Source organism: Sus scrofa, chromosome 8 (genome assembly GCF_000003025.6).
Source record: "Sus scrofa isolate TJ Tabasco breed Duroc chromosome 8, Sscrofa11.1, whole genome shotgun sequence".
Lineage (NCBI taxonomy): Eukaryota > Metazoa > Chordata > Mammalia > Artiodactyla > Suidae > Sus > Sus scrofa.
In genome coordinates, this window is record NC_010450.4 from 51,529,527 (window position 1) to 51,557,153 (window position 27,627).

The window sequence follows — 27,627 nt, forward strand, 5'->3', positions numbered from 1 at the left end:
CCAAGCTTGGCTGGTTGGATTGGAGTGACATCAGGCAAGGTAGTAGATGTGGAAACAAATTTACAGAAGCAGATGCATGGGGGAGGACTGGTTGGGGCAGTTGGCTAGACTTTGCTTAGTCATCATGGCCGGGGTCTCCCCTTTCTACATTTTATTGGGACATTTTCTCCTACATTCCCCCCTCTTGATGCTTTTTCACATTCTTGGAGCAAGCATCAAGCTTCCTGGTCTTCTTGGCCCAGACAGAGGCTGATATAAGTGTGGCCGGGACACCATCACCGTTTGTAGCTTTATAGTTTCTAGGCCTGAGGAGACAAACTTGACAAGACAGTTCAGGATACAGGGGCCAAATGTGAGGGCCATGAAGAGCATGAAGAGGGGCCCAGCCAAAGGCATGAGCCATGCCACCCAACTCCAGTAGTTGCCCCAAATTAACCGGGAGTTATCTAATTCTTCCCTTCTCTTTGTTATGTGTTCTTTTAGTTGTTGGACCATGCTTCTGACTATTCCAGATCTGCTGGCATAAAGACAGAATTCTTCATCAGGCAAAGTCCCCCTCTCTCAGCAGTGAATAAGTGAATAAGTCCGGTGCTCTCCTGTCTTGAAGGGCCACTTCTGCCAGAGAGTCTACCTAATCCTGTAAGGCTACTAGGGAAGGGGCTACTTGTTCCAAGTCATCTGTGAATTCTTTAGATAATTGATGATAATAAGCAGTGGATAATCCTCTCACTCCTGCTCCTGTCCCTGCTGAAATTCCCAAACCAACTAAATAAGGGGATAATTTGCATTACTGTCTTGTTCTGCCATGTGCCTCTATGGGCACCATAAGAGACTGATTCCCAGGGACAATATCTATTTGAGGAGTGACAAAGGCTAGAGTGCAGGTCCCTGTCCAATTAGCAGGGAGACACTGGTAAGCATTTGTTAATCCTGTCCCATCCCATAGGTCATCGTCCCAGTCTGTTGCCCCTGGAGTGAGCAGCAGGGTGAGTGTTAACAGAACTATGATTCCCTTAATCCTTTCCACTGACCCATTATGAACAGGGATTCTAGTATACTGACAGTCAGAAGATACATCACACAGATGAGTAGCTGGGCTCCCTGTCCCCATTCTGAAGGGGATACTGCATATAGCCCCATTCCAAATATGAGGGCTATGGCAATTTCAATTACCAATATTCCCCACCAGAGCATGAGTTCAGTTTAAGTTTGCATGGATATCCTCTGGCCTCCACTTGTACAAACCAACCAACTTCCAGTATGTGGCTGGGGCAGGGCTGTAGATTCCTCAAGCTTCTGCTATGCATAGACTGGCCAGCTTCTGGGTGTGACCAGAGCAGGGCCTGCCATCCTCTGGTGCCAAATGTCTCTGGAACTTGATCATGAGAGGGGTTCTCAGGGTGCCAGACAGCTTCCCAGGTGTCTGTGTCAGTGGCGGTAGCAGCCTTCTTTATTCTGGTGTGATGGATCCATGGGGTAATACCTGTAACCTTTATAGCAGTTGGAGTTGCTATGAGACCCTTAATTTACAAATGTTAACCAATAGCCACATCAAAGAATGTATCGAAGCCCATGTTCCTACACTGACTACCTGAGTTAATATTCTGCCTCAATCCCCGCCGCGAGTTGGAGACTCTAACTGTGGGAAAAAGGGGCGATGACTGCTCTGACTTCTTCCTGCTGAAAAGGGGCATCATTAGGGAAAGCAGTTAGGTCTCCATTCATGGGATGGTCAAGTGGGCTTTGATACATTGCTTTGGGTACCCCTTCTATCAACATTTTAAGGTTGATAGCTTTTAATCAGGATGTAATGCAGCAAGAAATACAGTTAATTATACAGGGTCTGAATAAAAGGATATGGTGAAGAAATATTTTCACCAGGAGGAGGAGGTCATCTGGTTCCACAGGGCAGCTCCAAAAGCTGGATCTGGATAGGACAGCTCATGAATCTACTGTTGAAGATCTAGCAGGGAATTAGACACATTCTGTGAACAATCAAGAATACAACATTTAGATTTTATAATAGCACAGGTAACGTATGATTTTTCTGATTTCTCTGGCTGGTTATGAAACACTTGTATGCCTTGGTCAGCATGTAATTGAAAGCTACCTTATGTCCTTGTGAGCAGTGTGATTTATGGCACCACATTACTTTTAAAGTTAACTTACTCAAATATAGACAGTCCCCACCATGCACAAAATTCTCTTCTCAGTGTCCACTTCCCACACACCTTGTATCACTTTCTGTATCCATATTAGTCTTTCCCTTATTTTCCAACCAGAGCAATCAGCTGAAGACAGACTATCTTTCTTTTGCCTTAATAAAATGCAGTTCCATCCCTCATTCCTTCTATATTGAAAGCACACACATTCTACTTTTCTAAAGCAAACATGGACTGTACTTTATAATTTCTAAAAACACATGTTTTTCTTATGGAGACCATTCAGGGTGGCACTGATCATATTGATTAATTATTCTAAATACCTTTAGTTTCTGTTTAGTAACTGACGTCTCAGTGTCTCTTTTGACTTCTGTTAAACCTAGGTACGATAAAATATTAAACCTAATGTTGACAGCTCTAATGACATGTGTGTCAATTCTAATTTAAGATATTAATTTAATACTGAATATTTCCCAGTTTACTGGAACCTAAAATTAATTCTGGTCAGTCAGTTACCTTCCATATTTTGAGAATTTATATATGCAAAGCCTTAGTCAAGGAAATGCAGAATAAAGGCATCTTTTAAATCTGATACAGTAACCCATGCTGCTGTTTCTGGAATTTGTGAAAGAAGAGTGTAGAGATTGGGCACCACTGGATGTAATGAGACCAGTGTCTCATTTATTAGATGGAGGTCTTGTACTAGGAACCAATCCCTGTTAAGTTTTTGCACTCCCAATATAGGAGTGTTACAAGGGCTGTTACATTCAATTAATAATCTGTTCTCTTATGCTTCCTATAATTGAGATAAGTCCCTGTCATGCCTTGGGTCTCAGAGGATACTGCTTTTGGCAAAGAAATAAATTGCGGTCTTTAAGACTTATTTCCACCAGTTGAGTATTCTTTTCTCTTCCTATGTTTCCTCCTATGGCCCAGACTTCTGGGTCGGTATATACTTCCATCCAAGGCAGGCATAAACCTTGATTAGGCTCCATTGCCATGTGAATTGAGGCTTTAACCTCTTACAAAATATCTCTTTCTAAAAGAGGAGTTGGACTCTCTGGAGCAATCAGAAAGCCATGAGAGAAGAAAATGGATTCCCAGTCACAACTCAAAGGTTGTGTAAGAAATTTTGTAACCAGCTTGCCAGAAATATAAATGTGGCAGATTCATGAGGGAGGGGCCCAGGATTGGAGAGGAGGACTGAAAAGTGGCTCCCGTGTTCAGGAGGAAGTCAATAGGCTGTCTTCCTACATTTAGAGTCACCCAGGGCTCCCGAGTGGTGATAAGGTCAGGAGCCATTATAGAAATGTCCTCTCAGCCTAGATCCTGGGCCTGAGGGGTCAACCCCAGAGACCTTCATCTTCAGGGGCAGTCCCTCTTCCAGTGATCTCCCCAACATATGGGGCATGGCCTAGGTGCTGTGGTCTGAGTCTTGGGGCATTCCCATTTAAAGGGTCCCTCTTTTCCACAGAGGAAACAGGCTCCGGGCATAGGTCTCTGCCCTAGTCCTCTCACCTTGGAAACTCCCAGGTTGACTCCCTGTAGTGCCATAACTAGAGCCTCAGCCTTTTCTCTGTCTCGCCTCTCATTCTCCTTTTATTCTTCCTGGCCTGGATTATAACGTACTTGAGTTGCTACTCTGAGGAGGTGCTCCAAGTCCTGATCAGGGCCAAAAGCCAATTTTTGGAGCTTTCTCCATATATCTGGCACCCATTGAGCTATGAACTTATCCTTAAGAATTATTCGGCCCGCCATTGTTTCTGGGTTCCCTGATGTATGTTTTCTCAATGCCTGGCTGAGTCTTTTTAAGAGAGCTGATGGACTCGTGTTCCCCTAGTAAACCTCTGATAGTTTTTAACGGGCTTTACTCATGAGGCTTTTAATCCCTCAACTATACAAGTAATAAAATGATTTCTATGCCAATTGTTGTTCTCTCCCTCATCAGCAGACCAATTGGGATTGCTCATAGGAACTGCCTGACACCGTGTGGGGAATCTTGTTCATTCCTCTTCTAATCTGCCTCTGGCATTTATAGCATCATTCCATTCATCTTCCCCAGCTATGAGCAGTTTTGGAGACTTTGTTTATTTTTTTTCCCCTTATAGTCCATGTCTGTTTTCATAATAACATGACGTCCTTCCAGGCTAACTCAAAGGACTGCATGAGACCCTGAAAGACCTCAATATATCTGGGTCATCAGCAAATTTTCCCAAATCTGTTTTAATTTGCCTTAAGTCCTGAAGTGAAATAAGTGTATGGACCTGTATTTGGCCCCCATTCTCTGTTTGTTACTTCTTGTAAAGGGAGTAGAGAGAGATATAACTTTGGCACAGGCTTGGGGGGAGGAGGAGCCTTGAGCAGTATTGGAGAAGGCTGATAAACTTCTGGATAATTGGAGAATGGTATTATAAGCTAGTGAGCCTTCAGATGGCTGTCACTGTCCATCTGACAGATTATATAATGGCCAAGCTTTTGTTCAAAAGAAAATTAAATGTTTCTTTTTCAGAATCTCAGGGTCAAACTTTTTCCAGTTCTTCAAGGCACATGTCAGAGGGATTGCTATTGAGTCATGTACCAGGCTTGAGGGTGTGGCTCCCATCCGAAAAGAGAAAAAAACCCAGCATCCAGTGCCTATTGTCCTTCTTTGCTACATGAGGGCATCCCCTATCTCATATGGAGCAGCTAGATACTAGTGGTCAAATGTCCCATCTGACCTCAGGCTGACTGGAATTAACCACTCTTTACCAGTGTAACCTCTCTTCCCATCATCCCTGCCCATTATCTGTCTCTGGACAGAGGTGAAGAAAACCCAGGCATACAGGCCCTGCCCTGGGTTTTTGAATCCTAAGATGCTCACTCTGACATGCCCTGTTTTAACATTAGGAAAGTTTCTAAACCACAGTTAACAGGTAAATTGGATGAACCAGCCACCAATTACTCTGACCAGGGTGAAAGTAAACAGCAAAAAGCAAAACTGACTATGCCGAGGCTCTGAGGCTAAACACTTGGCCTAAGTTGGATGAATACTAGCTATTAACTCCTTTTCCCCCACAGACCAGGTAACAACTCAGGATGGTCTTATCATCTAGAGGTCTGTTTCCTTTGCCCCCACAGCTCTATTTGAGGTAATGGCAAAGGAAATGATGAAAGATCAGGTTAGTTTTATACCATAATCTTCAGAAAATCCCTTTTTGAAATCTTTGATCACACAGTCTACAACCACAGGTTTAGACTTGGGTGAATCCATGGTGTCTTTATGTGGATCTTTTCTATGGCCTGATATTATGAGACCTTCTCTGGCCTCGTGGGTGGTATCCCCAATAGCTTTGCCTCCACCACTCTTGAAAGCAAGACAGATCCCACTCAGCTTGCTCTATGACTGGGAAGAGCACCTGCTTTGTTGTAAGTATCTCCGATCCATGGGCCCCCAGTCTCAGGAAGGCACTCTCAGACAAGTTCTAATGTTTTGGGCAAAGGACAGGGGACCTTGTACCCAATCCTCCCTATACCCTGAAATGAGCCAGGGATGACATGCTTGTCTCCTTGATTCAGATCCTGGGCCTCCATGAACTGACAAAATGGGCAGTCCCATGGCTGGTTTAGAATCTGGGCAGGGAGTTCCTGGAGGCCCAGGGGCAAAGTCCAGTTAGATTATCTCCTTGGAGGAATTTATGGCCCAAGATGGCGGATGCACAGGGGTCTCTGGCTCGTGGGTTTCTGGGTTAGGTCCCACCTCATGTGGCCACCCTGTGCCAGTGTTGCAGAGGAAACAAGGGAGGGTGCCCCCTTCTTAGAAGGTGGCCATTCAGATGTCAGCCTGACCGCCCCCCTCTCGGGAGTTTAGGTGCCTCTTAGCAATTGGCTGGTTCGTATAAACCCTGAACTTGGATTGGACTCGCAGGGAGGGACGAGAACCCTCAGAGTCCGCTACAGCCATAAGCCATATGAGGTCACCACGGAAATGCAGGTTAGGACCCACTCGGACTCTGTAGCCACTAAGACCATGGAGCCACAAACTCGAACCTGAAGCGCAAGCGAATCAGGCCGCTGATTCACTTGCACACACACTCAGAGGTTATCACAATGCCTCCCACTCCCTGGGAGTCCCTAACTAGTAGCTCGATCAAGCACAACTTTCAATCAGCTACACCCGACAGTTGCTCCACCCAAGCAAGAGGTTCCTCTGCTTCCAATCTGGAGCACTAGGACTGCTACTCTGGTCAGGCACAGCTTCCGACCGGGAGAGTCTCCTTCAGGGGGTGATCAGTCCCCTCTTCTGCCCACTGGGGCAGGACCTGACTGGGGTTGGCCCCAGGGCCTTACCTTGTCTGGATGCCTTTCTGGTGAGTTGGTCCATCTCTCCACTGAGTCTGGTCAGGGTTCAGTCACCCAGGAGTCAGGAATGCGGCTTACGAAGGAGGACCCGGAATACCATCGGGTGGCGCACTGCCTCATTCAGTTTGAGGCTCCCCAGCTCCCGGGCGGCCTTACCTCTGTTCCGGTGGCTCAAGGGGCCAGAACGGTTGGAATCTCGCTGGGGACTCCAGAAATGTTACGGCAGATACCTAGCAGCCCTGCGCTGCAGCGTATCAGCTCTGGCGACAGCCCGTGCGCTGCAGTGTTCCAGCTCCAGCAGCTTTGCGGCTGCAGTGGATCAGCTCTTTTACCCGGTGAGAAACCAAGCGAGCACTCGGAGAGTTGGAGAACTCATGTTTATTATGCCGGCGGGCTCAGAGGAGATCGCTCTCCAGAGACTAAGCCCGGAAGAAGGGTTTCACAAGGCTTTTGTGGGCTACGTCTTCCGGGTCCAAGCTTGACTAGTTGGACTGGAGTGACATCAGGCTAGGTAGTAGATGTGGAAACAAATTTACAGAAGCAGATACATGGGGGAGGACTGGTTGGGGCAGCTGGCTAGACTTTGCTTAGTCATCATGGCCGGGGTCTCCCCTTTCTACATTTCATTGGGACATTTTCTCCTACAAAATGACCAATTTTTGTGCATACTTTTAAAGTTGAAGCTATTTTTTCTTTCCTCTCATGTCTTAAATACCTTAGATACTGGAATGGAATCACCATCTTCCTGTTCAGACAAGTTTTCCTTTTTTTCTATATTTAAAAATAAAGTCTTCTTCTTTGAAACTCAGGTTATTCCCTCCCTTAACTTGTTATTAAAAACAAATAGACTTCCTGTTTACTACATTTATAAAGATGAACTGTTGCGAGACATGTTTTTATAATATTTTCTTAGCCTCTTTGCTGAAAACTCCATCTTGTCCTTCCTTACTTTGTCCCATCTTCCTGCTTGAGAAACAGTCACAGTGATGGTAAATGACAAGCTTAAGAACAAAGACCTAAAGGCATGCCTTTTTGGGAAGCACAGTGAGGATTCTCTGAAATGCTATGCATAGATAGCTAACTCAAATGCTAATGATTCTTAAATGCCTAAAGTTTAGAGTAAAAGTTTAACCACCTACCAGCTAAGTGACTTTTAAAATAATAAAAGAACTTCTAAAATAATAAAAAAAAACCTATATCCTGTACCTACAACCCCCTTTTTGCTTGATGTAATCTTCAAGAGCACAATAAAAGCAGTGTGGTTTCTTGAGGCAGGGCTCTTGGTCCCTGAGACCTTGAATCCCCCTGTTCCTATCTTTACTTAAGATAAATGTCTCTGTGTCTTGTTTTATGTTAACATTTTTTTTCCCTTAAGTATCGTAGCACCTGTTCTTCAGCTCCATCCTGCTGAGCTGCTCTCAGTAATGCGCATACCTGGCTTTCAGCATACAATTCCATACATTTGTCTTCATTCTAGATTATTTAAAACTTATCCAACAGCCTGGCTTTTCTTTAGTCACAAGCTCCCACCTCAACCTTTTCTTCTCCATATCACATCCCAAGAGTGGCAAGAAATTGTCCCAACAAACGAATCACTAAATCATAAATCCTATTCCCCACCAACAACCTTTCCTGATAACTTACCTTTATGGGATTTCCATTGTTTTATAGAATTATACATCTCTGACTCTTCAATCCACTGATTCCTCCACTTTCCTCCTATATTTTCAACATTTTCCTACATTTCTTCATTTCTTACACAAATTAGATATTTGAGGTTTATCAGTCATTGCAAACAGTACCTATTCTCTGCTATATCCAAGCTACTACTATGGAGAAAGTGTCTTTTCCCTAAGATCAAAACCTCAGTATAGTATTTCATCTCTGTTCCTAAGAACTTCTCTATCAGCTTATATAGCTTCTGTCTCTCAGCCCTCTGCTTCCTTCTTTCTATTGTATCTTTTCCATCAGCATTCAAATGGTACAGAAATGTATTTTTAAATTTTAGATTTTGTGTGTTCATGCATTTTGAAAAATTAATGTCCTATAGAGTATAAACCATAAATTTCTCATTAATGGGAAATAATAAGAAGAATAAAGAGGGAAAAATTTATAATCTTCTATTTAGATTAAAGAAAACCAGAACACTGGAGATTAGCAAGCCTCAGAGAGGGATTAATACAGTGTAGAATAAGGTATTGGAGAGCCACTAAAAATAGGTGCATACTTGTGGGAAGTTGAAATTTGGAAGGAAGAACACTGGTGATTTTCCTGCCTGGCATGCCTATTCTGTCCCATGTATGAAGGCTAAAATTTCAGTGGAAAACTTACAAGCTTATTGGCTTGAAGATTAGAGGGCAGAGTTTGAAGTATCTACAAATTGATGGAAATTGAGATTTAAAAATCCTTGAAAATTCAGAGACTGCAGAAGAGACAGAAAGCCAAACTCAAAATTTCAGTCTATTCTCAGGCTGACTCCTTAACCATTCCTTCATAAGACAGGCTCCAAAAAACTACATTTAAACAAAGAGAACTGAATTTCTAGCTGCTACCTGCTAACCGGGAGATAGAATTTTTAGATTGAGTCTCTATAGGAATAGAATGGTTTCATTTAAGGTACAACATACTATCACAATGCCTAGTATGCAATCCAAAATTGCCCAACTGTAAAATAAGGTGTGACTAATGGTCAAGAGAAAAGGCAATCAAAGCCAATGACCCCAAATAACACACATGTTGAGATTATCAGATGAGAAATTTAAAGCAGATTGTATAGCTATTCTCACGTACATGAAGGAAAAGATAAACCATCTTGTCAGAGACAAAGAAACTGTAAAGCAATGGAAATTCTAGGACTAAATGTGTTTACGCATATCATTAAACTTTCAGAAACACAATTTTAATAGCTAATATAATTTATTGCATGGATGAACTGTAATTTTTAGTCTACTTTTAGTGTGATTTTAATGATAAATAATTATTGAAATCAACATTACAGTTAGTAAAAATTGAAAGGATTAGATTTAGATGGTAAATTGAATAGATTATACCCATTTTATTTTTCACCTCTTTTTTAAAGATGTAAACTGAGGTGGATAAGAGAAATCTATATCTTATTCTAGAAGTTGTAAAATTGATGGAGGCATTGAATTGAACCTAACTGAGAAGAGCTGAAGAAGCCAAATATTAAGCCAGCAGTGGGCATAGCCGATAACCATTTTGGTGATTTTAGAGTCTCCTTAGAAAACTTGGGCACCGGCAACAACTCTTGTCTCTGGAACTGAAGTGGAGGAGAAGGTGATCAAAACAAGAACTGGATTAAAACTCTTAAAATTGGATTAAAACAAAATAGATAAAAAAATGCAGACCTGAGAATTAGGGCACAAATGACTAGAAAATTAGAGGACCTACCAGAGATTCAAACTCCAAAAACTAAATTCTAGGAAGAGGAATAAAATAGAGTTGTCAATATCATTAAAAAATAATTAATTTTATTTTTATTTTTTAAATTATTTCCCCAATACATTTTTTTTTCTACTGTACAGCATGGTGACCCAGTTACACATATATGTACACATTATTTTTTCTCACATTATCATGTTCCATCATAAGTGACTAGACATAGTTCCCAGTGATACACAGCAGGATCTCATTGCTAATCCATTCCAAAGGCAATAGTTTGCATCCATTAACCCCAAGCTCCCCATCCACCCACTCCCTCCCCCTCCCCCTTGGTAACTACAAGTCTATTCTCCAAGTCCATGAGTTTCCAGATGGAAAAGTCCTGTTAAGTACCCAATACAATGGATAAAATGGCACAAATACCAATTTTTATGTATCACTGTGAAATTTCAGAATTCTGAGCAAAGAGAAAGAAGATCCCATAGAGAGACTAAGAAAAAAAAAAATGTCAAGGAATCATATTTGTCGTCAAATTGCAGAAAACCTTGAAATACCTATGCTTTAAAACTTGCAGAATATCTCCAGCCTAGACTTCTATACAGACTAAGACAACTAACTATGCAAAATGACAGAATAGAAATGTATAGACATGCCAAGATTAAAAGGCAAATGAAGAAAGTAAACTGCCCTTATACAGAATGCAACTATAGTATTCAGGAGTAAACAATGGGATGAGTGTACTTGGCACTTTAAAAAGAGGCTCCAACCCAGGAAAGAAGCAAAAACATTTCCTAAGATAATGGTGAAGAGAGCCAAAATCTAACTGCAATAGACAAGGCTGGGGGTGGGGAAGAAATAATTGTAGTTTGCAACAGAATTAAATATTTGGAATGCAGAACCTGGCAGGGCTTTATATATTCTGCAACCCCTCTTAGTTGATAAAAGTCTGCATCTTTCCATCATCTCTTTTATTGATTAAATTGCCATCTTGATGATCTACAGTTGACTCTGAATGATGAGAAAAATTAGTATGTTTATTTTTGAAGACTGGGGCCTCTTCTTTTTTTTTTTTTTTTTATTATTATTTTCCCACTGTACAGCAAGGGGGTCAGGTCATCCTTAGATGTATACATTGCAGTTACAGTTTTTTTCCCCCACCCTTTCTTCTGTTGCGACATGAGTATCTAGACATAGTTCTCAATGCTATTCAGCAGGATCTCCTTGTAAATCTATTCTAGGTTGTGTTGGGGCCTCTTCTTGAAGCAGTATCTTGATCCTTCCAGTCCAAAACACTTTCAAAGGGGAGAAAGACACATTTGTCCAAATGAGAGTATACATCTTTGCATATGTGTAATATAAGGGAATGATACATTATAAACTATTATCAACTGAATTTGAAGAGTGGCACTACAGAATTGAGATAAAAAGTGTCCTGAAGGAGACTCTTTTCATAATGCTTACTCTTCAATTCCTTTAGAATTTAATAATTTATAAATGTATTATCTATCAGAACCAAATAAAATAAAATATATATCCTCTTAAAAAGCATCTTTTAAATATTTTGAGTATATTATGTGCTCTGAGACTTTAAGTGAAAAGTGTCTATGATCATCAACATTGTCTCAGTCCTGACATTTTGCTTCTGTCTCTGTACCTGTGACTAATTCAATGTTAGTGTTTCCTTGAACTTCAGCAAAGTCATTGACAATGAAATGCTAGACTCATTTTTTACTTCTGCATTTATATAAGAATGTAAACCACGAACATCTACATAATTTTTGTATGGTTTGTAATGAACTCAAGGTTTCTGTCTAAACTGAAATAATCTTCTTTGATCAGAATATGTTGAGAAAAATCAGTCAGCCACTACAAAATTCAAAAGAGGCTCTCCAATTTTGTCTTGGTTTCAACTTAAATTTGTGGCTTCAAAGCACTGTCTGTTTTCTTTTCTCCTCCCTGATTAACTGACTTGCTTTTTGTTCTGAAATGAACCTCAGCTTCTCATACACACTCCCTTGATCCTTGATGTGCCTTTTTGATCTTCAGCATACATATGTTTCCTGTATCTGAAACTTTCTCTCAATTTTCTTCACTAATCTTTGGCTTGTCTATTTCAGTCCCAGTATCTCTGATCCACTCTTTCTTGGCTGAGAATAAAGCACACTGAATATTCAACTTCCTGTTCATACTACTTGAAATAAGAAAACACTATTATAGGTGTTTTCTATAGGTGAAAACACTATTAGAGCACTTTTCAATCTGTGATTTCCACACACTGATATTTTTTTTCCTTCTTTTTTCAGGGGAAATGTAAAATGTCTAACTATAATTAAAACAGACTAAATTAAGTCCTCATATTGTATCTGGATATTAGACATGGACACTTATGAGATAAGCTTTTGTCTAGGTCACTCTATCCTAAATTTATATGACAAATTGTGATGAAGTAAAAACATCTGTGGTACCAAAAAAATGAAAATCTACTTGCTGCTATATGCAGCTTCAGTGGAAGCAAATTACGCTCTGACACCAGAGCCTTATAATTTATGAAGAAGAAAAAACCCTGAATTTTCCAAGTGTCATGTCACAAGAAGAAAAATTTTTGAGTATTATGTAAATTTCTCTTTACAAAATTAAAATGAAAACTTACAATTATCTCAAAAATATTTAGTCTACCCAGTGGTTTGTGTTCACATTGTATTTCATCCTCAGATGTCATGGGACTACTGTCCTACTGTCCTTTTAATGTTTTCTATCATGATAATAATGAGAAAACCCTTGCAGAGTAAATATTTGTTTAATTAATGTGATGTAGCATGCTGCCTTAAGAAAGACTGCATGCACATTTTAACAATCAATTGTTATTCACATAGGAAGAGACATTATTTTGATGACATACATATTAGAAAAGAAATTTTGCTACAAGGATTGAACAAGAATCTGCAGGAATTGTTTTTTGTTGTGTTTGTTTATTACTTTTTATACTTGTTTATTTTTTAATCATGTAAGATAATGAATCAGAATGTTAATTTACATCAGTCAGTAAATAATAAATAGGATAATAAGATGTATTCCACAAAGCTATGGTTAGTATGAAATGTGATGATATTAAATGTGGATATTAAAAGTGGATAGAAAATGATATTTGTTAGATGAGCAGGAAAACAAATTTGTAAGGCAGTATGATAAAAGGTAAGTCAGCTAGCTTATGTTTGTGTTTCAGGATTATTAAACCTGAAAGGCAATAAGATCTTAAAACATGCCTCAATACTGAATTCAAGCCAATTCTAATGGCAGTGGAAACAGGTAGAAAGTTCAAAAAGTGACCAAGCAAGGAAAGGAACAACTTCTTAGAAGGCTTGGCAGAAAAAAAAACAAAAAATGGCACATGGATGGATGGCTAATCTTTTACTTATTTTTTTATTCTTATAGCCATACCCAAGACATATGGAAATTCCAGGGCCAGGGATAGAATCTGCACCTCCACTGCAAACCACTGCACCACAGTGGGAGCTCCTAAACTTAAGTAAAGATGCAAGATTTGTTCTTACAAATATTAGTTTATTAATGTGTATGAGGAGATTGTGATATTTAAAAATGTCTCTAACGAAATCAATTTTCACAGAAAAATTTAAGTAATACCCAATCAATTCTGCCACTATGATTTTCTTAATAATATATCTGCTTGGCCAATGCATATTCCTCATTATAAATGTTATGTTTATTTTCATTCTCTGTGCTCTGCATCATTAAGACATTAAATGAGATAATGTATGTAAATGTATTTAGTTGTTGATGGGATGATGAATTAATTTAGTTACAACAGAGAGCATTTAATTAAGTCACCATCATTAACCCAGTTTTGGAGATGGAAAATGAACAATTATTTGATTTAAGAGACCTGCCCAAGATCACTCATCAGGAGCAAGGGGAACCTACACTTAGAACTTCAGAGATTTTGTTCTCAACCACTATATGACATTGCCTTCTGTGCTTCATTCATATTTACACCCCTTGGGACACAAGGAAGAAGAGAGAAGATAATGTCTTGGTGAATACAGATATGATGTGTTCACATAGAAAGCATTTGGTCTAGCAAGGGTTAAGTTCTCTGGATACAAAATTCAACCCTGATCTAAAGAAATGCAGAGCCCAAAAGAAGAGACAGAGGTATAAATGGATAATTTCATAGAGGAAGAGTATCTGTGGCCATGAGAATACCTTGTAGACCTTCAACCACAGGGAACATGAGGATGGGATCCCAGAGGCTATATTCTGAAAGCCATCATGAGTTGGCCCTGAGGCCAAGCACTCTGCAGTCTGTGTCTAGCTAGGAAGTGAATGTGTATGAAACACTAAGGAGAGTCTTCCTAATTTTTGCTTGAGAATGCCTCAGACACTCTGGGAACCTTTCTAGGGCTAGTGGCACAGTTTCTACCCAACCCCCTCTTCCTCTCTCTTTCTCTTGGGTCAGTTTTCCATCCTTAATCAGCTCCACTCTAGTTCTTTCATATGGACATTTCACTCTCTATAACCTCATATTTGGTAGCACCTTGGTATCTGCTTCTCAGAATCTGGATCAATCTAGTATTCAACTGAGAAAAGATGGGTAGAGGTGGGCTTTCTGAAGACATATGTGCCAACATTTAGGAAATATTATAACTAAACTAGAATCATCAGAGTACTTTTAGGCTCTGTAGAGCTATTATTGATAGTGGGGCTGGCCTTTGCTTAGCCTTTTCTCCCTCAATTTCTTGTATCTACAATTCCATAATCAAAGATTAATCTTGGGTTGAGAGTTGAGATTATTTTTTTAGGGCCACACCTGTGGCATATGGAAATTCCCATGCTAGGGGTCAAACTGGAGCCATTGTTACCTGCCTTCACCACAGCCATAGCAATAGCAGATCTGAGCCCCATCGGTGACCTATGCAGAGATCATGGCAATGCTGGATCCTTAACCCACTGAGTGGAGTGAGAAGTTGAACCCCCATTCTCATGGATACTAGCTGGGTTCATAACCCACTGAGCTACAATGGCAGGTCAAGGATAGAGGAAGTACCATAACATCTAGAGCTATCATCCCCCCAAAATTGGTGCTGCTATAGCACTTCTTAGGTATAGAGATTAGCCAATTTGTTTATATTTCAAACCTTCCAGTTAAACACATTGTATGACAAATTATGTATGTCTTGACTCCCAGACTTCTGGAGAATAATAAGTTTTTGTAGACTCACTCCTCCATTTAGAACTTGCCATATAATGGTTACAGGTGTTTATTTTAACATTTATTAATTTATATATGCATTTAATAAATATAGAATAGTTATCCTGTAAGAATCAGGGACTATTCTAGAAGTTGATATATCAGCAGTGAATAAAACAAATCCCTTGATACCCTGAAGCTTGCATTCTAATACAAGCAAACAGTTAATAATGAATAAACAAATAAACATGAATTATGTTATATAGTAAATGCTATTAGAAAAATAAAGTAAGGTAAAGGCTCAACATTATCTGGGACCAGGGCAGGCTTCCAATTAAATAGGAAAGTATATCAAAAGGGACAACATTTGAGTAGAGGCCCAAATAAAGCCAAGGGAAATCACCATTAGGACAGTTGGGGGAAGACAGCTCCAAGTTGAGTTGTGATTGTAAAGACACTTGGAGTGTGTCTTGGAAAGCTTAACCAGAAGGGGCCAATGTGGCTGGTTTAGAACAGTATGTGTGAGGAGGAGCAGAAAGTGAGATTGTATCTATGGCCAGGTGAATGATCAGATGGGGTTTATAGGCAATCATACAGAAAATAAGGTTATTACAAAAATGCATCCTGGTAGTCATTAGCCAGAAATTGAAGTTAATGTTAAGAAGTTTCTAGAAAATGTACCTCTTTCCCAAGTGACTATTTTTAAATGAGACTTTCCACAGTCTGCATCTGAGGCTGTCACAGTAGTAATAAACAGGACTAATCTCTACCACCTGGAGCATTCAGCTGGACCAATGTAGTATATGACAATCTGGTTTAATGTAGTCAACAGCTGTGCTCACGGTAATATCTTACCCTTGAGACAGTCTGATATTTAAAGAGTTTTAGGACATTTTTTAACTTAATTATATCTAACAAATAATTCAATAGGTTCATTGAGAGTAAGCTGGCTATTGAAGCAAATAGACTCAATTTTCAGGAAAAAAAAATTTTATTGGAGGAATGAATATATTTAGTGGATAGCTTTTTAACTCAAAGATTATTGAGGTCTCATCTAGTAATTTATATAATTGCTGATATATGCACATACAAACAAGAGAGCCTATACAAATAATTTTAAAATTTTTCTCTGAATAAAAATGCATTTAATGAATTTGCAGTTTGAATAGTACATGAAAAAATAACACAGTATGTACACAAGAAAAAAGCTAAACATAAGATTAAATCCTAGTATATCAATACCTTCAATGTACTAAAACAAAAGATAAATAAATGACATCAAAGTGTCAACTTAGAATTCATTACCCAGAGGAAATATTTTAAAAATGAAGGTGAAAATTTTTCAGACCAGCAAAAGCTGAAAGAATTCAACAACAGATTTGCACTGTAAGAAGCATTAAGAAAATTCTTCAGGGAGTTCCCATAATGGCTTAGCCTGTTGAGAACCTGACATAGTGTCTGTGAGCATATGGGTTCGATCCCTGACCTCACCCAATGGGTTAAGGATCCAGCATTTCCTGCAGCTGCAGTGTACGTCACAGATGCAGCTTGGATCCAGTGTTGCCATGGCTGTAGCATAGGTGGGCAGCTGCAGCTCCAATTAGACTTCCAGCCTGAGAATTTCCATATACTGCAGGTGCAGCTGTAAAAAGAATAAAGAAAAAAAAAAGGAAGGAAAGAAGGAAAGAAAAAAGAAAGAAAGAGAGAAAGAAAGTAAAAGAATAATCCTGCAAGCAGAAGAAAAATGGTACCAGATGCAAATAAAGCTCTATGCAAAGTAATGAGGAGAATGGGAAATGTAATGATAGGGGAATTGTTTTTCATCATTTAAATTTCCTTAAAATAATATCATTACGGTTTGTTGCTTGTTGGATAACACACAATAACCAACATTCCTGGATGTAGAAAATTGCCTGTATTGAAATAATTAAGAAAGACTAATTTTATCTCAAAATTTCTTTAGACTTCCTCTTCACAAAACTTTCTAAAATTAGTGTCAGGATAGACAGAATGGTATAAATTTGAGTCCCATCTCTAGAATCTAAAAATCTCAAGTTAAAAGAGTACTTAAACATATTCTCCAGTGTTTAATATATTTTTCTCCACTATAGAAATTAAGAACATTTTGCACTGATATGAAATTCTTATTGGCCTATAGTTTTATTCCAATTTTATCCTCGTCCTTATGCACTACTCAGTAATATGATCTGTTTACTTCTAAGAACTCTATCTTCATTCACAATGATCCCAAGAGAGCTTGAGGCAACAACATATTCACACCTATTCTGCTGAATTTCAGAAGTACATCTGAATAACAAAATACAGTTTTACTTACAACTCAATGAAAATAGGATAAATTTAATTAATTTATATGATTTTCCAAAACCCATTAAGGCACAGGCAAGCCTATGCACAACCACATGCACAAAGTTGCCATAAATTTTCTTTTGTTTCTCTGCCTCATTCTTAGGGATTCCACTCAATTCCAGTTGTCTCCATGCATCAACACAATAGATATACACATAAGCAAACTATTTTACAAAATAAACACATGAATGAGCTCTGAGTATCTCTGGGAGATGTATGTTGTTATTTTGTTGGGCCTTGACTGAAGAACTAAGTTCTGACATTTTATTTATGCCTCATCACCCAAAGGTAATAGATGTGTCTTGGTTTGAGTGGTGGAGAGTACAGAAAAGGGGAAGGATACACAACATATATTGGGCATGTCATACTTATTCTCTAGGAGTTAAATCCTAAAACAAAGAGTTTACAGAATTTGCTAACTGAAGCATGTTAAAGGCTATCATTCAGAGCATAACTTCCCAAACTTTGATGTACTTACAAATCACGAGTGGATTTTGTTAGAATGCAGATTCAGATTCAGTTCATCCAAGGTGTGATCTGAGATGCTGCATTTCTAAGTAGCTCCCAACTACCCACTTTGTCCTCAGACCACACATAGGATAGCAGTGCTCTAGAAGTGATGGCCATCAATGGTTGAGATCTTGGAAGCAGCCTGCTTTCATACACAGCCAGAACTTGGATTACCCAATTATGACTGTTTTATCAAATGACCTAGCATGCACACACACAAACACACATACACACACACACCCCTACCTTCACCATTCAGGGTCTCAAGCTCAATAGCTATAGAGTAATATACATAATAGCTGGGAGATCTTTCATCTATAATATCAAAAATAAAGACACATTTTAGGGCAATTTCAGGTACAAAGCAAAATTGAGAGGAAGGTACAGAGGTTCCCCAACTACCATCTGCCAGTCATATGCACAGCCTCTCCCATTATGAACATCCCCCACCAGAGCAGTATATTATGTTACAATAGATGAACCTAAATTGACACATCATAACCAATCAAAGTCCACAGCTTCCATTATGGTTCATTCTTGGTGTTTATATTCAATGAGTTTGGACAAATACATAAGGACATATATTCACAATCATAGTATCAAGGAGAATATTTTCACTGCTCTAAAATTCCTCTGTGCTCTATTTATCTATCTTTCTCACCCAAAACCTGGCAACCACTGATCTTTTTATTTTCTCCATAGTTTTTCCTTTCCCAGAATGGCATACACATGGAATCATATAGCCTGTAGCCCCTTCACATTGGCTTATTTCACTTAGTAATATGCAATTTATGTGATTTTTTTTTTTTACTTTTACTCCCAAGACAACTTGAAATGCTAAAATAAATTTTTATTGATTCATTACAGAGTACAAAAATATAAAAAGGCAAATTGCAGGGATGTTAAATAAACTGGCAAGAAGTATTTCCTAGCAATCAATTGTGCTTACTAAATTTTAATAAAAGGCTATGCAGGCTCTAATTGGCAGAATCTATGTTCTTGGCAAAAATAAATGGCCCTGAACTTTATTGCTTTAGTATTTTCCTGATATTCTTTCAAATTTTAACTATCAGAAAACAATATGAAATAAAAATATGCTTCCTAAATTTAAAGAACCAAGGCTAACATAGGTGGCATTTTCCAAGAGATATGTTCCCATATTCTAGGGCTACAGTTCTCCCTTTTTAAATCCATGGCTTACTATTTTCAACATAAATGTACAGCCAAGATACTCCAGTCCAAAGGCAATTGTGAAGGAGAGCACTAAAGAGTCCCAGTAATCACTTCTTCATCTTGACCTTCTTACATAAAACCAATTCTAGAGAACAGTGAATTGGTACATGTATTGGGGGCTCGTTTTCATCATGTATGGTAAAGGTACAGACATGGGGACAACTGCCTTTGAAAGAAAATGTTATTCCTTACAATTACTGAGAGAAAGGAACATACCACACAACAAATGGCCACATGGTGAAGTACCAGGTCTCTTCCAGTGCCAGAAGGAGTGAAAGAGAAAGCACAGCACAAAACCTGTATGGTGCAGCACAGTAAATTTTGAGCAAGTTTGGGATGGATAGTTTGAATACTTTGAGTGCCCACTGGGTTATAGGCATGGTCTTTGGAGGTCTGATGTCTGGCCATAGAGTGATTTATGACACAGGAAATATTGACTTCCAGTGTGAATTAGATAAAAAGGCTGCTGGGTATTTGGGCTTGAATTGCTTCGTTTGCATATGAAAGGAATGCTGGCAAGCCAGATGTTTACCATATCTAGGAAATTGCTAACACTAGGAGGGGCTGCTGAGCCTTCCCAAGCTGGCCAGCAAGACCCCCCCAAAGTCAAAGTATCATAAAATATAGTAAATAAAAAACATAGGAGTTCCCTTCATGACTCAGTAGTTAGCAAATCCGACTAGGAACCATGAGGTTGCGTGTTCCATCCCTGGCCTTGCTTAGTGGGTTAAGGATCTGGTGTTGCTGTGAGCTGTGGTGTAGGTTGCAGACGCGGCTCAGATCCTGCGTTGCTGTGACCCTGGTGTAGGCTGGCAGCTACAGCTCTGATTAGACCCCTAGCCTGGGAACCTCCATATGCCACGGGAGCGGCCCTAGAAATGGCAAAAAGACAACAAACAAAAAAACAAAACAAAACAAAAACAAACAAGCAAAAACATAATTAAGAGAGACCCCATTGTGGCTCAGTGGATTAAGGACACAACATAGTCTCTGTGAGGATGTGAGTTCCATGCTTGGCCTCACTTTGTGGGCTAAGGATCTGGCATTGCTGTGGCTGTGGCAAAGGCTGGCAGCTGCAGCTCCAATTTGACCCCTAGCCTGGGAAATTCCATGTGCCACAGGTGCAGCTGTTAAATCTTGCCTAACCTTAGTTAATTTTGCCTGAATATCAGCAGAACTGATTGTGACCACAGAAACTCCTTCATTCAGCGGTTATTTTGCAGCTGTAAGACCCAACATTAACTTTCCCCATAGTAGGTTTTATCCCTTTATATCCTAAGCAAATTATTATTTTCTCTGAAAAAATAAAAATAAGAATCTGTGTTACTTTCCTAGCCCTTGTCTTCATATCTCTACCAGAATAGTAAATGGTACTTTTCAGCTTGTGTGACTATTTCCTAGAATAAACTTAAGTTCAAAAGATAGAAAGAAAAAATAGCCGTCCTTTAAAAAGCAATCCTTTTATTGTACCCCAAATGTTTTCATAGGAAAAATCTTTTGTGACCAGCACTAGATCCTAAAAGAAAATGTATCTTTGTTCCCTATTTGAGCTCTGAGTAACTCAAAAGAGACCAATGTTGATAGAAATGAAAGCTGCTTCAATCAGGAGGCCAGGAATCTGGGGAGATGGTGGACTCAGTGCCTCCAAAACCAACGCTGAAGATTCTGTTCAACCGTCAAAGTTTTTAAAGACAAAAGGGAAGTCATCTCAGTTAATCATGGAGATGGGGGGGTCAGAATCATCATCTTTCCCCCACTGCATGTCCAGTGATCTCTGTTAACCCTGCTAATCTGGTAAAAGATTTCCTTCCATAGGCTTAAGAAATCACCAGCAAAGAAGAAAAAAAAAATACGGCAACAAAAGGGGAATTTTGACCTCACCACCTCACAAATACGGTTTAGACCTAATTTTTAAAAAAGGCATAAAAATGCCTATACTGTCTGTTGAAGCACTATTGCTACTACTCCAACCTATATACTCTTTAACTCAGTGGCCTCCTGAAAAAAATGGTTTTATGGGGGAAACACCATTTTTGGAATGTTTCAGCTACAAAGGTTTAAAGGAAATATATTACATGATTGTCAGGGTCTTACTGAAAACTTAAAAGAAAAAAAAAAGAGGGTAACTAACTCCTTTCACAACAAGCTCCCAGAAGATGAAGCCCTGGAGGATCATGGATTACAACCTAGAGATTTTGCTCATTGGAAAGGACATCAAATAAAAGATGCTTTGCAGCCAGGATGGAAAGACCTTTATCAGGCTTTATTAACACTTCCATGTGCAGCCAAACTGAAAACTGTATATTTAAGGATTCATATTGCTCATTTAAAAAAGTCTCTTTGCCAGAATGGACTTCAAGAAACAGTTGGCTTCAACTAAGTCAAGTATCATCATTCTAGGATGAGAAGATGACAGCAGTAGTAGAGCTATAACCCAAGTGTCAGGACCCAGACTTTAAGACCCATTTTACTAGTTCAACTGTACTGATTACCAAATGAATCTAATATAATTGAAAATTATTGTTTTACTTCTAGGTATGTTTTTGCTGGAGTTTAAGATAAAAGGAAATTGCTTTGGTACAGTTCTCATGAAGTATATCTACTGGAGACACTTTAATTGATTCTGTAATATATTCCTTACTCAGTACAGGCCAATATAGGCATCTATCTATTCCTCCTATCACCGACTTTTCAGATACTCCTGAGGCGACCACTTACTTAGATCAACCTCCCTCTGGCCTAAAATTTAAGGTTCAAATTTTTCAATATATTAATACATCCATCCCTTTTCTGATAATGTGCCTGGTCCTTATAGGACAGAAGAAACCTACCCTTACTTTAGGGCCCCCATCCTCTATTCTTTACCTAATTAACAAATGTCTTGAAGAGGAAAACACAAATACCTTGTGCCAGCAACTCTACTAAGTCAAACACTATACAGTTGGCTTTTGTAAAGCTTTCAAGAGAAGTGACTCGTGGTTTAATATTTTGTTAACAAAACTTCCAAAAACTTTACTATGTTTTTGTTGTTGTTATTTGTCTTTTTATAGCTGCATCCATGGCTTATGGATGTTCCCAGGCTAGGGGTCAAATTGGAGCTGCAGCTGCCAGCTTATGACACAGCCACAGCAACACAGGATCCGAGCTGCATCTGCAACCTACACTGCAGCTTGTGGCAATGCCAGATCCTTAACCCACTTAGCAAGGCCAGGGATCAAACCTGTGTCCTCATGGCTACTAGTCAGGTTCATTACCACTGAGCCACAATAGGACCTCCCCAAAAGAGTTTAAATGTAAAATTTTGGAGTTGCCATCCTAGCTCAGCAGAAATGAATCTGACTAGTATCCACAAGGATGCAGGTTCAATCCCTGGCCTTGCTCAGTGGGTTAAGGATCTGGTGTTGCTGTGAACTGTGGTGTAAGTCGCAGATGCAGCTCAGATCCTGAGTTGCTGTGGCTGTGGCATAGGCCAACAGCCACAGCTCCAATTTGACCTCTAACCTGGGAAGCTCCATATGCCGTAAGTGCAGCCCTAAAAAGACAAAAAAAAAAAAAATAAAAATTCTTTGTGTCTTTTTGAGCCTCTACCTTCTCTCCCTAATGTAATATGCATCTGCATTACACATTAACCAGAGCTCCTCAAAGATGAGAATGCCTGCTTAACAGTAAAGATCTTATTTTTCCAACTTTTTTCTGACACTGGCAATGTAACTTCTTAGAAATGTAGTGTTCTTTCCCAGTGCTGTAGGGGGTTGTGGTGATGTGCTGTGGGCTTTGTATGTGATTAGCTGGACTATGTATTGCTGGTGAACTTTATGTAAAATGTCAGTATGTCATTTTGATGTACAATCCTTTGTCTTAAAAATGTATGTATCTGTGCCTTCAACTTCTACCAGGTGGAAGGATTCTCAAGCTTTCTCAGAGTCTGTCTCTTAGCTTACTATCCTCAGTTGGGCTTAAATAAAATTAAATAAAATATATATATATTCTTTTTAACTTAACTTGATTATTAATTGAATTTCCCCTGACAAATCACTAAAGGTAAATTCCCCAAATAATGCCTCTTAATATCTTCCAATAATTTCATTTTCTTTGTTCTGCTTATCACTGACACAAGTGGTTTTACATTTGCATTGCTAATAAGCATGCTTAATAAAATGACATTTTAAGGTATTTATTAATAGTACATCTCTCTGCTTCTATAAAGATTTATAAGATGAACTAAAGTTTGTTCTACAGAGCCTTTAACTAATTTTTGGTGTATTATTTCCATTAAAACTAAAACTCTAAATCATATGAATTCCAAGAGCAAAAATGGAAGAAAAATTGCAATTGACAATTGTTAAATGTAACAAATTAATAATATTGGCTTTTCCTATCCAAGAATTTGACATGCCTGTGCATTTATTGAAGTCATTTTTAAATACAAATCAGTAGAATTTCAATATTTTTATTTTATAGTTTTTTTGTTTATTTTATTCCTTTACTTACTTATTTTTATTATACTTATTTACTTTATATTGCTAATATAAATGGAGTCAATTCTTCCAAGTCATCATGGAACTAGTCATCAGGTAAAAGATTTCATTAAAATACAAATATTACAGAAGCTAATATTAATTATGTTATTTATGAATTAAAAGCTCCCAAACCTGAATGAGATCAGCATAAATTAAATGGAAATTTTTTTCATCTAAGGTGAATTTAGGTTGTTTCTTCTTATTATTATTAATAGTTTACTTGTTTTACTTACAAACTTTCTTATTTATAAAACAAATCTAGATAAATTTTCAGCATAAAATTAATGATTTCCTCTAACTTTATGGCTACATTAGCAATAGACAGTATTTTCAAAATAGCATAAAACATTCCACTTTATTACCTAATCATGGTGTCAACAGAGAAAATTGTTTTTAGTGTGTTTTTTTATGATCAAATTTCATGGAATTACACACAAACATAAAATGCAAAATCATTGTATGCTCTGTGAAGTATACCAACATTGATTTCCTAGTTTGGATGTTGTTCCATAGTTAAGCAAGATGTTACCATTGGGAAAAGCTGGATTAAGAGTAAACAGGATCTCCTTGTACTTTTTTAAAAAATATTTTTCTGTGAAGCTGTAATTACTTCAAATAAAAAAACTAAAAGTATTATACCAATTAAACAAATCTGTATTGTTTGAATAATTTTAGTTATGAGTAGGTTATAGTATTACTGAAGAAAATGTGTAAGTATAATTTAAGAGAAAAAACTAGGAAATGATTTCATTTTGCTTAGGGATTTTAGTTATCTCAATAATCTAGTGTTAGAACCATGGCTTTACAAGTTAACAATATGTAAAGCTGACAAAGACTTTCTCACCCGTACTTTCGAGTTTGGTAATGAGACCCAGCTTGACCACCATCAGTAGCTGAGGATTCTAAAGCAAGGAGAAATGAGACTCATCCACAGCACACAGAGAAATTTAGTCAAGGGGGGGATTACATGTTTGCAAACCCTATGTGAACAAACACTGCATACTCATGGAATAGGAAGAAAGTCAGAGCTATGTGGCTCAAATTTAGTAATCAATCTGAGAAAAGTACAAGATAAGGTAAACAAACAAGGTAGACTCAATTTACATAGAACCTTATTGTCCAAGAAAATGAAATGATCTGAAGAAAGAAAAAAAGAGCTAGAAGGTTTTAAAGCAGAATGAGTGTCATCTTGTTTATGTTTTAAACTATCACTCCACATACTCTGTGGAAAATGAGTTGCAAATGGCAAGAAAAGAAGAAGAGAAACAGAAGTGTAGACTCCTAATTCAGGAGAACAAAATTGCTGGATTAGGTGTGGTAGCAGTTAGGATGGAGAGAATTGGACAGATCAGGGGTACATTTTGAAGATGGAATTAGGAACACCAACCATCCTTGTTTGCCCAAGTCTAAAGAGCTTCCTGGGATATAGGATGTTAAAACCGGGAAAGACCTGGACAAACAGCAGAAGTGGATTCACTCTAGATGGAACAAAAGGGTCTTATATGAGAGGTTAATTGTAAAAAGGGGAATAAACAACAGATCCAAATGCATGGTATTTGCTCACATAAGTGTTGTCCAAGAGTGTGAAAGAAACAGGGATGGAGATTAAAATGGGATCAGATTTAAACACCAGCCACATTGAATTTTAGATTTATATTAGAAAAACAAACTCAGAAGTACATTAAGCATTTAGACCCATGACCATGGAACATAGTAAAGGAATCTCAGCTGGAGATGAAAATCATTGCCTTATGGATAACAAATCCATAGAGCTTACGTATTTTAGGGAACAGATTATGAAAATGTCACTGAAAAAAATGACTTAAAGAAAGACCAAAAGGACATAAAGTGAAAACTAAGAATACAAATAATATGTTAGGAGTTTTACCTTAAATGGGACAGAAAAAAGGGAAGAATCTGGAAGATGATATGGGGCCAAAGGAGGGCTTATTTTTGTGAGAATAACTATATTAAAGGCATTTTATGATAATCCAACTCAGTAAAGAGGAAAAGTAATGAAATATAAGTGTGGGGAATATAAGGAGCAAAGTGTTTGAGCAGAAGTAGATTTATGAGGAGAGAGGGCAAGTTATGAATAAGTTTGGACATTGGGAGAGTGGATTAATTATGGAATAAAACAGATTTGGCTAAAAGCTCTGAGTACACATTTGATGCCTTTGAACATAAATTTAAAATGATACCTATCATCATAGTTTCATGTTTTCCTCCAATAACATTCAGCTTTTTCAAATTAGTCACGGGGATGTGTGAATGAGTTGGCATGGAGGATAAATTCATTGAGATGATAAGATAAAGAACTAAAAATCAGGACTGCTAGCGAGATCACCTATAGGCATTTTATAATCACAAAGTATGGTGAGATGAATTCTTTAATGGTGGAGGGACAAAATATAATCCATAACATACAATTTTAAGAAGTAAATAAAATGCATAGATGAATGCATTGAAAAGTGATATGAAATGGTGAGTAGAAATTTTTTTTTTTTTACTTGGTAATGAATACTTTCTTTTTGTTTGTTTGATTTTTTCCCACTGTACAGCAAGGGGGTCAGGTTATCCTTACATGTATACATTACAATTACATTTTTTTCCCCACCCTTTGTTCTGTTGCAACAGGAGTATCTAGACAAAGTTCTCAATGCTACTCAGCAGGATCTCCTTGAAAATCTATTCTAAGTTGTGTCCGAAGCCCAAGCACCTGATCCCTCCCACTCCCTCCCTCTCCCATAAGGCAGCCACAAGTCTTTTCTCCAAGTCCATGATTTTCTTTTCTGAGGAGATGTTCATTTGTGCTGGATATTAGATTCCAGTTATAAGTGATATCATATGGTATTTGTCTTTGTCTTTCTGGCTCATTTCACTCAGGATGAGATTCTCTAGTTCCATCCATGTTGCTTCAAATGGCATTATGTCACTCTTTTTTATGGCTGAGTAGTATTCCATCGTGTATATATACCACTTCTTCTGAATCCAATCATCTGTTGATGGACATTTGGGTTGTGTCCATGTCGTGGCTATTGTGAATAATGCTGCAATGAACATGCGGGTGCATGTGTCTCTTTTAAGTAGAGTTTTGTCCGGATAGATGCCCAAGAGTGGGATTGCAGGGTCATATGGAAGTTCTATGTATAGATTTCTAAGGTATCTCCAAACTGTTCTCCATAGTGGCTGTACCAGTTTACATTCCCACCAGCAGTGCAGGAGGGTTCCCTTTTCTCCACACCCCCTCCAGCACTTGTTCTTTGTGGATTTATTAATGATGGCCATTCTGACTGGTGTGAGGTGGTATCTTGTGGTAGTTTTGATTTGCATTTCTCTTATAATCAGCAATGTTGAGCATTTTCTTATGGGTTTGCTGGCCATCTATATATCTTCTTTGGAGAACAGTCTATTCAGGTGTTTTGCCCATTTTTCCATTGATTGATTGGCTTTTTTGCTGTTGGGTTGTTTAAGTTGTTTATATATTCTAGAGATTAAGCCCTTGTCAGTTGCATCATTTGAAACTATTTTCTCCCATTCTGTAAGTTGTCTTTTTGTTTTCTTTTGGGTTTCCTTTGCTGTGCAAAAGCTTTGCAGTTTGATGAGGTCCCATGGGTTTATTTTTGCTCTAATTTCTATTGCTTTGGGAGACTGACCTGAGAAAATATTCATGATGTTGATGTCAGAGAGTGTTTTGCCTATGTTTTCTTCTAGGAGTTTGAGGGTGTCCTGTCGTATATTTAAGTCTTTCAGCCATTTTGAGTTTATTTTTGCACACGGTGTGAGGGTGTGTTCTATTTCATTGCTTTGCATGCAGCTGTCCAGGTTTCCCAGCAATGCTTGCTGAATAGACTTTCTTTTTCCCATTTTATGTTCTTGCCTCCCTTGT

General features: G+C 38.4%; 1 protein-coding gene across 1 annotated transcript in view; it reads left to right on the forward strand.

Moving 5' to 3' along the window:
* LOC106504658 overlaps nt 5,294-27,627 on the forward strand; it is a 41,804-nt gene continuing 19,470 nt past the window's right edge. The window contains 3 exon segments of the mRNA XM_021100532.1: nt 5,294-5,320; nt 6,010-6,132; nt 6,310-6,814. Coding sequence (XP_020956191.1) covers nt 5,294-5,320; nt 6,010-6,132; nt 6,310-6,814 — 655 coding nt within the window.